Source organism: Balaenoptera acutorostrata, chromosome 7 (genome assembly GCF_949987535.1).
Source record: "Balaenoptera acutorostrata chromosome 7, mBalAcu1.1, whole genome shotgun sequence".
Classification (NCBI taxonomy): domain Eukaryota; kingdom Metazoa; phylum Chordata; class Mammalia; order Artiodactyla; family Balaenopteridae; genus Balaenoptera; species Balaenoptera acutorostrata.
The window spans coordinates 71,359,674-71,374,271 of record NC_080070.1 but is presented as its reverse complement, the minus strand read 5'-3'; the positions used below and the strand labels follow the sequence as shown (position 1 = coordinate 71,374,271).

The 14,598-nt window shown below is 37.8% G+C and overlaps 1 protein-coding gene across 1 annotated transcript in view; it reads right to left on the bottom strand.

The window, feature by feature from the left end:
• Positions 1-14,064, bottom strand: part of LRRC72 (leucine rich repeat containing 72) — a 41,454-nt gene extending 27,390 nt beyond the window's left edge. The window contains exons 1-3 of the mRNA XM_007164882.2: positions 13,972-14,064; positions 8,157-8,230; positions 3,563-3,632 (exon numbers count right to left, since the gene is read on the bottom strand). Coding sequence (XP_007164944.2) covers positions 3,563-3,632; positions 8,157-8,230; positions 13,972-14,064 — 237 coding nt within the window. The remainder of the gene's footprint in view (positions 1-3,562; positions 3,633-8,156; positions 8,231-13,971) is intronic.
• Positions 14,065-14,598: the final 534 nt, after the last annotated feature.

Here is a 14,598-nt window from a genome sequence, read left to right as displayed (position 1 = left end):
AAGCAAGCCCTCGGAGAGCATAATGAAGGAAGCAGGGCAGCCTGAGCAAACCTAGGAAAGCTGGGGCATTGCATGTCCTCAGAAACAATTTGTACCTATTTAATTTGCTGGTTCAAGGTCAGACCAGAAGCTCCAGTTTTATCCTCCACTACATAATAATGGGGAAAAGTGTGCACCTTTCAAGCATGTTAGGCTCCAAACACACCAAACTACATTCATCCTTTGTCTCCCCAAACCACTGCTTTCCCTCATTCCATTCCAGGCAGTCTGCAACCACAATGTCCTCACCAAGAGTACAGCCACACCTTCTGCCCTTCCTAATTCTATCACTAGAGCAGGCACCATCACATTTATTTTTATATTCTATCAGTAGCCTAATGCAAGTACAGAATAAACCATATTAGAGAGGATGCTTTTGGCTCCAAGTAACTCCTAGGCTCAACTCAAACTGGCACATAAATTAGAACACTTATTATCTCACATATCAAGGAGTCCAGAGGTTGTGAGAGCTTCAGTCTGAATATCTCAATGCTTCTCTGAGCTCTGCTTTTCTCACAATGTTGGATACATCCACAAGTTGATAGGATGGTTCCTGGCTTACTAGCCAGGCAAGAAAACATCCAGAGGGAACAAGGGACCTCTCTTCTAGTGCTCTTTTTCAGGAATAAGGAAACCTTTCACAGAAGTCTCTCAGTAGCTACCTCCAATATATCTTTTACAACAACCGGGTTATGAGCCAATTCATTGACTAGCCACTCACAAGGAAGATGGGATTATCCTGATTGGTTTAAACAGTTCAGGCTCCACCTCTTGGAACTGGGAATGGAGTCACCTACCTGACTAAAAAGAAGTATGTACCAATACCTTAACCCAGATTCTGCTGTATAGGTAAAAGAATAGAATGGATAATGAATGGACAACCAATAATGGTCAGTACATACATCTCAACAAAGTTGTTGATTGAATAAATGAATAAACAAAAAAAGGTGTGTTCATCTTATTTTACTATTTTGTGCCTTAGTTGTTCCTAAATAGAGGGTAGCCTAATATAATGTAAGAACAATGCTGGTCACAAATTTAGATCATTGTTAACAAAACAATACAATTCTAAATATTTGTATTCCTTTGTCAATGTTGATGTTTTTCACCATGATTCTTCATACCATTTCTATTCTGGCATAGTAACTTCTTAGTGGTCCACCTAATATAATCTAGATATTAAAGAAAAGTAATAATCAAAATTTTCCATGTGAATTTTGATAAAGTACTATCATAGGTAATATGCCCATTAGAGTTTTGGATCCTGAATAAGATTTTAATTTTTCATAGAGTGTGAATACTCAGGCAACTTAGCAACCAGTCAATTATTGATCAATAGAAAAACTCACATTAGCTTATTCACTCATCTCCTGACCACTTAAAACTTATTTCGAACATGATATCCTTTCAGGATTATATGGAATAAATGTCTATTTTTAAAGAACAAAGTTAAGTGATGGTTATTTTGGAAATAATATAGTGTGTTGAGCATAAATAACCAAACACAAGAAGAGAATTTAGCCCTTTGTTGCACCCTTTCCCCACCCACCCCTTCCAAAACAAAAGAAAGTACAATAGTTGACAGTGTATGCAATCCCTTCCTATGTACGTAATGTATCTGTAATTCAACTGTGTGAAAATTCAATGACTGGCTGAAGGTGGGATGGTGTCCACTACAAGAAAGCCAAAAAATATTACAAAGTCCCTAATTATACCTCTCCCTTTAGACATATTGCCAACATTTGTACATTCTTTCCTTCAAAATTGAATACTGAACACCACAAGGAACACACATGAAAAGCAAAGATTAGTCACTTTTGCCATGCTTGATGAGTTCCATCTTTTTCTAATCAGAGGTCACACACTGTGACCCAGGATAATTTTTGGCAGGGTATTTAAAAGAGTTTTGAACTTGTATGCCCTTAAGTAGTGTGTGCACTTTCCATTTCAGTTGTTAGCTGCCTGGGCCTTGAATGTATTTGTGTTTGTTCTCCTAGAAATTATTTTAAGCTTATGAAACTTATGCTTGCACTATTTAATACTAGAAAAACTTTCATTGTCCATTTTCCACTTGGTTAAAAGAACAGACTGAAAATGCAATGTAATATTGAAATACTTTCATAAACATGGATGCTTAAGGATTCAATGCTGTGAATCAGACTATTGCTTGACAAGCAGACTACTACTGAAAACTCAAATTATTATTTTTTAATCAGCTGGTGTTTGAAAGTTTAAATTTAAAATGCTAAGATTGGGTCATCAATTTATAATGAACAAAATACAAGCTGTTGGAACGTCAAACTTTAGAAAGCTGAGAATGACTAACTAACTGTAATGATTGTTTTGGCTTGAATTTTAGTTCAGTCCTGCTCTATGACTTGAAGAGAGCTTGGAGCCCCACTCAGGACCCCACTACAGAGGAGGCACTGCCAGCTAAACCCTAGCCTCTAAGAAAAGCTTCAAGGGCCACACTCAGTGCCCTTGAAAAGCATTCCCTGCAGTTTGGGACATGTTGGTTTAGTGCCTGGCACTTCCTGAAGATGCTAGATCAGCCTGAGTGGCAACTGGGAGGTAATCAATCCTTCTGACAGCAGGACAAAGGTGTGTGAGTTCTGGGAAATACATGCAGGACCATTGGAGGAATGCTGATCTAGGACACTTTACAAAGGATCCTGCCCAAATGGGCAGTTTGCCAAGGCCAGAAGATGCTCAGTTGTAAGTACCACTGGGATACAAGGTGAAGGGAGGTCAGGAGTGGCCAGAGAAGAGGAATTAGAGTTGGAGGAACCAAGCAGGGGAGCTTCTGAATAACCCATTAAGAGAAGTAAACTCTGAACATGTTGACACCAGAGAGTGCAAATCAAATAAGAACTTTGTTTTTCCTTTGCCTTTCCTCTGCCTCCACTCCTCCCCATTCCATACCAACCCTGGAGAAGGCTAGGGTGGAGGTGAGAGGCAAGGGGAACAACCAACCACACCCCCCCTTGCTAATGAAGCAGGCAGGTGGCCATCTGCAGTCAGCCCTAGCTGATAAGCGAGGGGAGATAGAGGGATGTCTCATTTATGAATTAACATATTCACCTCCACATTCTCATTTCTGAACTGAGAGTATGACTATGTCTCAAAATGGACTGTAAGCTTTTGAACTACATAAGAGAGATAAGAAAGGTCATGAGACTGCCCAAGTTTTCTTCCGGGAAACTGGGAAGCAATAGCTTCTTCCACTGAGCAGTTTTGAAAGCACATGGGAGAAAAAAGTAAAGTTCCAGTCTGATAACATTTCACAAATCGTGCTATTCAATATACCTGTTTATATATATATATATATATATATATATATATATATATATATATATACATATATATATATATACATACATATATATATATATATAAAGTTTCTTACCTAAATTAAAATTAGGAGTATAAAATATTAATACTTTTCATGATCAGTTCTATTAAAAACATGAAATTAAGATAGCAATTTAATTATAGAGCCATTTAAGATCAAATATCGTACTACCTTGTTATGATGTAGCCATAAGTATTTTAATTTTTTAAACCTAGAAAGATCAATGACCTCTGTCAGTTCCCTGGAAAGGAAAACAAAAAGTGAACATTAGCAATGATTAATTCATTCATGGGTAAGGTGGCTTATGTAGTATGACTCTGAGGGAACTGGAAAGGCCTCTCTCTGTCCTTTCAAAATTACTGGCACTCTTATATGTGCTAACTTCCTAAATTCCATCTTCAAAACTTCATTCACTTGGGTTAAGATTTTTGTCAGCCAGTAAAATGAATACTAAAAGAGAACTTTAGAAATTTATACCTCATTATGACTGAATTTATTGGGACCTTAATTTAAAAAGATTTCACTGAGGAGAGAGCAGAGGAAGAAAAGTGCAGAAAACATGGGACTTAAGGTAAATATGGGAAACACCATTGACTCCTGCTTCAACAGTGCCTGCAGGGTCCTTACTTTGAGGTTGTCCAGATCTTGGCCAAACTGGATTTAAGACATGGAAATTGTAGGACACCAAGAGACAGAGACTGGGTTAAGTGTTTTATTCTCCCTTTGTTGTTTATTAAATATGGGGTCAAAAATGTTACCCATCCTTCTTGAACTGTGCAGGACTCTAGCTGCCCAAGTGGTCATGAGTCTTTTTGCTGATGCAGCTCACTCAGCGAAGGGGAAGACGTAGGGTGTGGAGGAGGAGCTGTCAGCAAAGAGGGCACAGCCTCTGCAGATAGTTGGCCCTTTGACTGCTGTGGGCTGGAGTATTCTGATCTCTTTTATTTCTTAGAACAGAAATTGTGAGCCCAGGCCAGGTATATACACATATATGTCTCTACTAAACACTTATAGAGCACACTCTGTGTGCAAGGCACTTTTCTAAACACTTTAAAAATACTAATGTTAATTAATATTACATATACTAACTTGTTTGTAGCAACATCCTTTCACAATTATATTTAACCTTGGGACACCGAGGGACTAATTTTTTTAAATGTTTATGAAAACATATTTTTTGTCATGCAAACAACATTTCTAAACAGAAGAAACCCTTCTCGCCAACTTTTTATATTGGAAAATTCCAAACCTAAGAAAAGTTGAAGGAATAGTACAATGCATGCCTTGGTAATTTTTAATATTTTACCACATTTATGCTCACTCTCTTACCTATATATACAATATATCTATTTGTGGGTTGATAATTTTCTTGGTGAATCATTTGAAAATAAGTTGCAGACTCTGATTCGTAAATACTTCAGCACACGCATTCCTCAAATAAGGACGTTGTCCTGCATAACCCCCATACCATTATCACACTTAAGAAAATTAAAATTGAATTCAATGATATCATCTAATACACTACTATTCATATTCAGATTGTTCCTGTTGCTCCTACATTTCTTTTATAGATTTTTTTGTTTGTTTAAACCCAGAATCCCATCAACATTCATGCATTGCATTTTCAGTTGGTATAACACCTTAGTCTTCTTAAATTTAGAATAGTCACCTTCTCTTCTTTATTGACTTTAACATTTACTTTCTGAAGAGTCCAGGACAGTTGTCTGATAGATGTCTCACATTCTTGATTTGTCTGAGTGCTTCCTCATGATTAAATTCAAGGTAGATCATTTTTCAATTACAAAGGTGGTAATTACTGCATCACACCGGGAGGCAAAATGATGTCACTTTGTCCCACTCCTGGTGAAGCTAAGTTCAGTCATTTGGTTAAGGTGGAATCTGCCAGTACTCTCCATTGTGAAAGTACAAATTTTATCGTTGAAAAGTAATATCTGGGGCAAAACTCTGAGTGATTTGACATTGCATATACTGCAAAATGATCACCAGAGGAAATCCAGTTACTGAAACCATACAAAGTTAATATAATACTATTGACCATATTCCTCATACTGTACATTACATCCCCAAGACTTATTTTACAACTGGAAGTTTGTACCTCTTGATCCCGTTCACCTATTTCATGCCCCACCCACAAATTCCTCTCCCCTCTGGTAACCGCCAATCTGCAAAGAACAGAGTAGTGGTCCCCAATAACTATTTATTTAATGGCTTTAGCTTTGATTAATAACCTTTACCTGAATCAGTAGATTTGGTACTATGAAATGTTAATTTTTCTAATGCTCTCATTCTTTTTACATTTATTAGCTGGTATTCTATAAAAAAGATCTTCCCCTCCCCTTTATTTCTCTCATTCCTTCTCATCTCCACCCTTCTCAGATTTGAAGAGTTTTTTCTTAATCTTTTCTCACTTTTTTTTTTATTCTCAAATTATCCCAAACAAAAGACTTTTCAAGCAGACCACCTTGTCCTTTTGACATGTACCGTTAGTCTTCGAGCACTTCCCTGGCACAACAAAATATTCTAGGCTTCTTCAAAGCAACTTGTAATAGATTTACACACATAATGCATTCTCCTCTTTCACTGTAGACGTGTAGCTAATTTCTGGGAGGGGGATTTGGACCCTGACACACTTAAACTATTGCATTGGACAACAGTGATATTATGTTAGCTTCATTATTTCCTACGAAAAATAAAGCAATCACTACACGGTAGCAGAGAAACTCAACCCCCACTTAGAGTATCTCTCCAAGAATTCCCAGGAAAGTTATTTTAATACATTAATGCTTTAAAATATCAACTGTGTCAAATAAGTGTCATTAATTTTCTTGTAGTAGTAGTACTGGTGCTGAACTTTCTGCTATTAGATAATGTAATAAAGTGGCTCACTTTTGAGGGGAATTTAACTCAAGTCAGAAGGGTTTATTCTGCATATAAACCCATCCTAAATCAATAATGGGCTGTTACATTTTAAGGTGAGGCCAATGGAAGACAATGATAGGAAATTCTACTACTAATGCTGGCAATGACTCGTGCTGGCAATAATACGTCAACTCTGTTGTTACAGTATATGTGCTGCATGATTTCTCAAGGGAACACTGATAGGATATCTTCCAAGGGCAACAAAGACTTAGGCAAATAACCCAGTTTACCCAATTTATTGGCATCTGGACTGTGAAACATTTCTTGTACCCCAATGGATTAAATGATGACTTAGTATTCTTAGGATACAAAACGTATTGTCCTTTAATTGAGAAGACCACCAATTACCACTGTCAGAAGATCAATATTTCTATTTTTTCTAGTGTTTTAAAGCTTTTCTTATTGTTGTCTACTTAACTTAGTGATCAAGAGTGTACAGTTTTTAAAATCATGAAAGGCTTAGAGATGCAATCTTCTGAAGACAAAAAAGATATTTATTGTTATTATAAAACTAACTGATCTATAGGAAGGTTCAAAGCATGACCTTAAGTTTGTCAGAATTACCTACCATACTTGTTCCATTCTAAGATGTATATTTTTAACAATCTTATATTTGTCAGCTATATATTCCCTTACTACCAAGAGGTTCAGGGCCATTACAAAAATAAATATTATTCTAGATATCATTCACTGCACTAATAAACTAAAACATATTCATATAAAACAAAAGAAATATGTTTATTAATAAAGGATTTCCTCAAATCACTAGAGATAAAGTGATTAACTTCATTGATAAAGTAGGACATTTTCTTTAAAAAGCAGCTAAGTTCCGAATATTACGTACATGTAGAAATATGTTGTCTATTTAAAAATAATACATGGAATTCACAGAGATCAAAAAGTATGAAGAAGGGAAAGAAGAGTAGGAATACGGTCATTATGATGAAAATGCTAACTGTGACTACACAGGTGTCACTTGTTGGCTAGTAAAACCTGTGCTGTCAGCATCTAAGGGAACACATACTTCCTCTTCCACCTGGGTTCTATCTCAGGCACTGTGATTGCTATGTAGAAGAAGAACCCACTTTGCTGTCTGCCACCTTGGGGAGTTGGAGTGGGATCAAAGAAGTTGATATAAAGAAGTTATATAAGGGAGAAGTTTCATACTTACCAGTAAAATTAGTATAAAGGTTGTTAGGTTGGAATTATAGTATAATAGCGGTTATTATTATAGTACAGTGGTATAATGAGTCATTATTCTCTAATAATAGTAGTAACATTAACTGTACTAATGCTGATTGAGTACTTACTGTGTACCAGACCCTTCCCTACCTTCTACTAACTCACCTAACCTTCACAACAACCCTGTGAAGCAGGTAGTACTGTTATATGCAGGCAGTAGGTTTGCCAGATAAAACACAGGATACACAGTTATATGTGAATTTCAAAGAAACAACAAATGTCCCAATGCAGTGTGGGACATACTTATACTAAAAAAAATTATATTCATTTGTTTCTCTGAAATTCACATGTAACTGGATGTGCTATATTTTTATTGGCTAAACCTGACAACCCTAACAGAGAGGCTTATGACCCACCCACGATCACCCAGCTGGAAGAGATAGAACTGGGATTCAAACTCAGCCTGACTCCATAATCTTTGTTTTTATCCATTTCAGGATCCTGCGTCTCCAATAGACACTGTGGACGCCAACGAGCGTGTGCTACTTGCCTATCCACAGAAGGGGAAAACAATGGAAGAGAACATTTGAATCTATGAAACACAACATGATGCTCTTCTATTTCTCATATAAAGTACACTTACTTTTGAGAAAGAAACAGCTCAAAGACATCAGCATCCTTCTTGTGGCCACATATCTTTAGTTGATCTTCAACTGCCTGATAACATATAATTAATCTGTCAAGCCACATTCCACTGAGCAAAAATACTGAGACATTTACAGTCAATAACAATAATGTCTACAAGAAGATCAAAAGAAAGGTGAATATGGAGGCAACTACTCTAAACTGATAAATTCCAATGCTACAATTATACATTACTTAATCATTTTTGTGGTTGAATTTCATTATCCTTAATCTTGGGCACAGATGTGTAAACAAATTTTAATCAAGAGAAAAAATGTGTATGTGTACATATACACCAAAACCAAGTATTCAATTCTCCGTGAGGAAGAGTAATTTGGTCTTTAAATATCTGTAAATATACCTTCAAACACGAAGGATTGATATTTGGTAGGTTTTCCATATTTGCAGAAGACACTCAGTATCAAGGTTGGAGGTGGAGGGAGTAGAGTATAATGTACATTATCATATAGGGGCTTGGCACCCTGTAAATTCTCAATAAATGTCAGACAAATGAATGAATGAGTGAATAAATGTTATTTTCTTTTCTCTGCAAAGAAACAGTGTCTTCATGTTTCAAGAGTTACTAACATACTTGCACAATGGGAATTTTTGGTGGAGAAGTAGCAATTTTTATTCCCATGGGTTTTTTTGGGAAAACACATATCCAACAACAGCTATTTAACTGCTTTGCTTTTTCTTCTTAAGGTCCTTCACTAAACTACAAAATAACATTTATAGGCCACATGGCCTAAGATGATATGGAAAAATTAAAGCCCATCTATAATTTGTCATTGAGGGAGTAAAACTAACAAGACACAACAAAAGTGGAAAGTATAATCATTGCACTTCTGGAATCTGACAAACATTGTAATTACCAGAGTCAAAACAATCACCAAATTTCAGCTGGGATTTGTTGTGGGTGGTGAGGTAGTAATGTCAGTAAGTGATTTATGAAATTTTGACAATGGTTTTATTATTTAGTAGAGGACAATAGAAGAGTTAGATTTAATGGGATGAAGAAATATCTAAAGAAGTGAAAAAGACAGATGGATGGAGGGATCCATCCCAGGGATGGAGAGCAGCTGCTAATTTATATCCCAAACTTCCTTTATGACCCTGTTACACAACCTGAATCTTGGGGCTTAGAGAATTTATTGGCTCAGGTGTAGGCATTTCCATCAGGGTATTTTTGTGACCATGATAAGTGAGCTGAATCTGGGGCTTAGAAAAACCCATTGGATCAGTCTTAGGCATCCACATCTGGGAATTTTAATTTAACATCCAAACCATCAGCTTCTACTGTACACAGTCAATCTCAATTTCACCAAAGTGTTTGGAATGTTAAAGCCTGGTCAAAGTAGAATTAAAGGGGCTTCCCTGGTGGCGCAGTGGTTGAGAGTCTGCCTGCTAATGCAGGGGACACGGGTTCGAGCCCTGGCCTGGGAAGATCCCACATGCCGCGGAGCGGCTGGGCCCGTGAGCCACAACTGCTGAGCCTGCGTGTCTGGAGCCTGTGCTCCGCGGCGAGAGAGGCCGCGGCGGTGAGAGGCCCGCGCATCGCGATGAAGAGTGGCCCCCGCTTGCCACAACTGGAGAAAGCCCTCGCACAGAAACGAAGACCCAACACAGCCAAAATCAATCAATCAATCAATCAAAAAAAGAAAAAAACATACGCATCTGATTCAAGATCCTCATTAAAAAAAAAAAAAAAAAAGAATAGTAATTAATATTATAAAAAAAAAAAAAAAGTAGAATTAAAATTTTGCAGCTATCTATTAAAATTACAAACTTGCTTTTAACTTAATCCCACAATTTCACATCTAGCACTCAGAAATACACCAGTACATACACACACGTGCAAAATGTGAATACCACTGCTCATCTCATACATACATTGTAGTTGTGAAATATGCCCCATTAATTGGAATATGGGTTAAATTAAAATGTAACTTCTCAATAGAACGCTGTGCAGTAGCTTAAAAATGTAGACAGACGGATATCTAGACCTATAAAGATATCCAAAATATATTTTTAAGTAAAAATGTCATTGGCAGTTTTGTTACCAATGATATTTATATGCACACAAAACGCACACACTCCAAGTTATTAACAAGTTATCACTTGAGATCATGAGGGACTGTCACTTTTTAAGCAATCCACTTTTCAATAATGTTTGAATATTTTATGATAAACACATATTAACTTAGTAATCAGAAATTAATACACATTTTGAACATTTTAGCCATGGAATGGATATTTTAGGATTTAAATCAAATTTTGAAAATAAAAACATGAAAAGGGAAATTGAAACTATCGTCATAATATGTGAATCACTGATGTAATTAATTATTACACAGCTCTTTATCATGGCATGTTTCCTTCCAACCGAAAACTTCATACGAATCTGGTAACAAGAAAGTGCCAAAATGCCAAAGAACTAAAAAATATGCCAAGAAGTTTCAAGTTTCAGTGAATCCGTGGTGGAGCAGTTCCAGTTCCCAATCAACAAACACCTTCACTAGCAGCATATTCCTTTCAACTAAAGAAGCACAAGAATTCTTTCCCTGGACTATTTTTCTTTTTATTAAGGTAAAATATACATAATATAGAATTTACTGTTATAACTGTACAGTTTTGTGGCATTAAGTGCATTCACATTGCTGCTCAGCCATCACCACCATCCATTTTCAGAAGTTTTTCATCTTCCTCAAATGAAACTCTGTACCCATTATACACTAACTCCTCATTTCTTTCCCCCTCTCCCCTGTTCCTGACACCCACCCTTCTACTTTCGGTCTATAAATTTGACTACCTTAAGTACCTCATATAAGTGGAATCAGGCAGTATTTGTCTTTTTGCGACTGGCTTATTTCCCTTAGCATAATGTCTCCAAGAATCATCTATGTTGTAATGTATGCCAGGATTTCCTTCCTTTTTAAGGCTGAATAATATTCCATTGTATGTATATACCACATTTTGTTTTTCCATTTAACTATCAATGGACACTTGGGTTGTTTCCTCTTTTTGGCTTTTGTGAATAATGCTGCTATGAACATGGGTATACAAATATCTGAGTCCCTGCTTACACTTCGTTTGAGTATATATTCAGAAGTGGAATTGCTGGATCACATGGTAATTGTATATTTAATTTTTTAAGGAATTGCCATACTATTTTTCACAACAGTTGCACACAACAGCACTCTTTAATATGAACATTTTTAAAGTCGTAGGTCCAAACAGATCATTCAGCCATTTATTGAACCACAAACTACTTTGTCTTAGTTCAGGCTATGACTAGTTTAGTCTAAGACTAGTTAGTAAATGTAGCAATGAATCAGGAAAGGTGCCTACTCTCTATGACTAAACTTTTAGTAAGAGAAGGAAGTATACACAATGTTTCAAAAGAAGGTTGCAAATATTAAGGGCTAAGAGAAAAGGAAAATATGCTCCGGTGAATTCAGAGGAAGAAGAAAATACTGTCAACCCTGGGAACTTTGAGAGGATTTTAGGGCAGCACTGACAATTGGGCTGGGTCTGAAACGGTGAGGAGAAATTAGACACAGATATCGATGGATGGGCATTTTAGACACAGGGGAGTAAGTACACAAAGGAGAAAAAGCAGGGGAAGAACGTGTGAGGCATTAGGGTTGTACAGCCTTTGGCTGCAGGGAAAGGCACAGGGAAGCCAATTGTGAGGAATCAATTTTAAAAGGTGGATTAGGGTCATATTATTTGTGCTAACTTTGAAATTTAGGCTCAGAAGCATGCACCTACTGCTCAAAAAAAACTTTTATAGGTCCTAAGAATGCTAACTTAAAATCACATATTTTATGTAATCTGAAATTTAAATTTAATTTAATTTTATACGAGATATATATACATATACATGAAATATATATACTAACTGCATGGTAAAATCAGCATAAGGAATTCCAATAAAGTTCTGATTTTTCCCATGACAACTACATCAATGCTTTTAAGCAATATGCAATATCAAGCTATTTCAAAATCATTTTTCCTCCTTTTTTGTGCCCTTGTTTTGTCGGGCTGTAAAAGAATGGGCTTAATAACTATTGGGTAATTCATCACTGGACTCAATTCTGGGGCAACAGAGAAGTATTATAGGATTTTTAAACTGGAGAAAAGATGTGACAAAGCTAAATCTCAGGAAGATGACTGTAGCAGCACCATATATGATGACCTGGGGTGCAGACAGAACTGCAGATAGGAAGCAAGGTTGCCTCTGGAAAATCAAGTCAAGAGCTGATGAGCCTGCCCCAGGACAGTAGCAAGTGAGAATAAGCAGTGAACAGATATGACATGTGATGTACAAAGAGAACTGATAGGAACTGGCAAGTAACTAGAGGCAGAGAATAAGGGCAAGGGAAGTCACAGGTGATGATGATTGTGTGATGACATGATGATGAGACAGGTGACTGGGAGGGAAGATGCTTGCAGTTGAGAAATGCTGAAACTGAGGCACTGGTGGAACATACAAGTCAAGCCGTCCACCAGAAAGCTGCAAGTGGGAGAGCGGATCTCACCAGAGATGTCAGGGTGGGTGTGTACAGACTGGCCAGTAGGCCAGCACAGAGGAGAGAGTGGACCCAGGTAAGATCATCGTGAAGTGTCTATATTTAGAAAGAGGAGGAGAGAACCAAGCTGGATAAGGAGAAAGACGGGGGATTGTTATAAAGTGAGGAAGAGAAACAAAAAGACAGTGGGAGCTGAGAGGGTGGATTTCAAGAAGGTAGAATTTGAATCTGCAGTGTTGCATAGGGTGGTAGAGGATACCACTCAGAAAAGGTATTCAATTTGGGGAGCAATTTCAGCAACCTGATGAGGAGGAAATGTTAGCTTTCAAATTAACTGATTGACAAAACAGGAAAATAAAAACAACCCAACACAGAACTTGGGTGTAGACAGTTCTAGCATAGAAAGAATAAAAGCAACTTCTACTGCCGATGCCTTGGAATCTGGATAAAAGAGAAAAATGTTTGAAAATTGCGGGATTATTAAATCCTAGAAGAATCAAGACTGTATTAAAATCTATAGAAGGAAATATCCTTGCTTTGACGATTTACATACTGTAATGATAGATAAATTCCTATACCTACATGCAATATACATGCACCACAAGTTAGTTAAGATTTAGTGTGAAGTTTTCAGTTCATTACAGAACTTTCAGCCTTGATTAATCATCATAGCCCCAAGCCTTTCTAGACAAGTGTGAGAACTCAAGAACACCTTGCTAGGTCCTAAGTGGCATAACACAATTTTGACATTTTTTTTCCCACTCAAATATTCTTTTAGCCATTATCTTAACTGCCCTCAACTCTGCTTGTATTGTCCCTCAAAGAACTTTTCCTCCCCAGTGTGTCGATCTGCACTTTAGGGAAACATTTCAGTGTTATATATATATGTGTATATATATATCTCCTTTGGAGAGTCAAGACTCCAAATTTATGGCCTTATTACCTAATCTCTAAACTGCCATAATTATATATTCAGGAGATGTTAAGTGGGAAAAAGTCAATATACATCAGTTAGTGTGGATCAGGGGCGGTCCCCAAACCCCACCCAGGTGATTACAGGCCTCTAGCCCCAGTGGGGAGTTTGGCTGCGGTCCGCCGTTGCTCCATCCCTCCGCCCTGGACCCCAGGGGTGGCTTCCAGCGGACTAGGGCATCTGACAGGCCCCCTCCTCACCCCCCGGCCCCGCCCCTGGCCCCGCCCCGAAATGCTCCGTGGTCTGGGGAAGGGGGAGATGCTTACTCTACGGCTTATTTCCAGGGCGGCATCTGCCGCCTTCGCTTGGCTTGTTGTGTGTTGGAAGGCACAGGGCAGATGTTTGAGGTCCCCAGTCATCAGGACACCGGGGGACTCAGCAGCACCTATGATCAACCCAGCCTGGCCTGCGGCTGATTGTTGTGACGGTTACCAACAGTTACCAGAACTTTGTTGACTTAAACGCCAATCCAAAGTAGGGAAGATCTGAAGCCAAATCCTGACTTCTGTGACGTTCGCGCGTGTGACCCTGCAACACCCCGCGTCGTACCTCAGATACACTAGTGTTTCCCCTGCGCAGGGTGCTGCGTGCCATACATGCCGGAAAGACAGCGTATGCCAGAGACCATGAGTGTGTCAGAGGACCCCAACTGCTGTCACCGAGTAAGAATACTTTTATTGAGATCTAAATATCAGACAATTTAGGTTTCTGAAAATTAGATGTGTCTGGAAACCACTGGCCGCCCCGGAGGGTAGGGGTGAAGCAGTGCCTGACAGAGTCCTAGTGGAGCTTAAAGGCAAAAGGAAAAAAAATCAATACTGCTGATCCCGTTTTATTTGAAAATTTGATATTTTGTTCATCATGTATGTCTTGCATTAATTTTGATTTTCTAA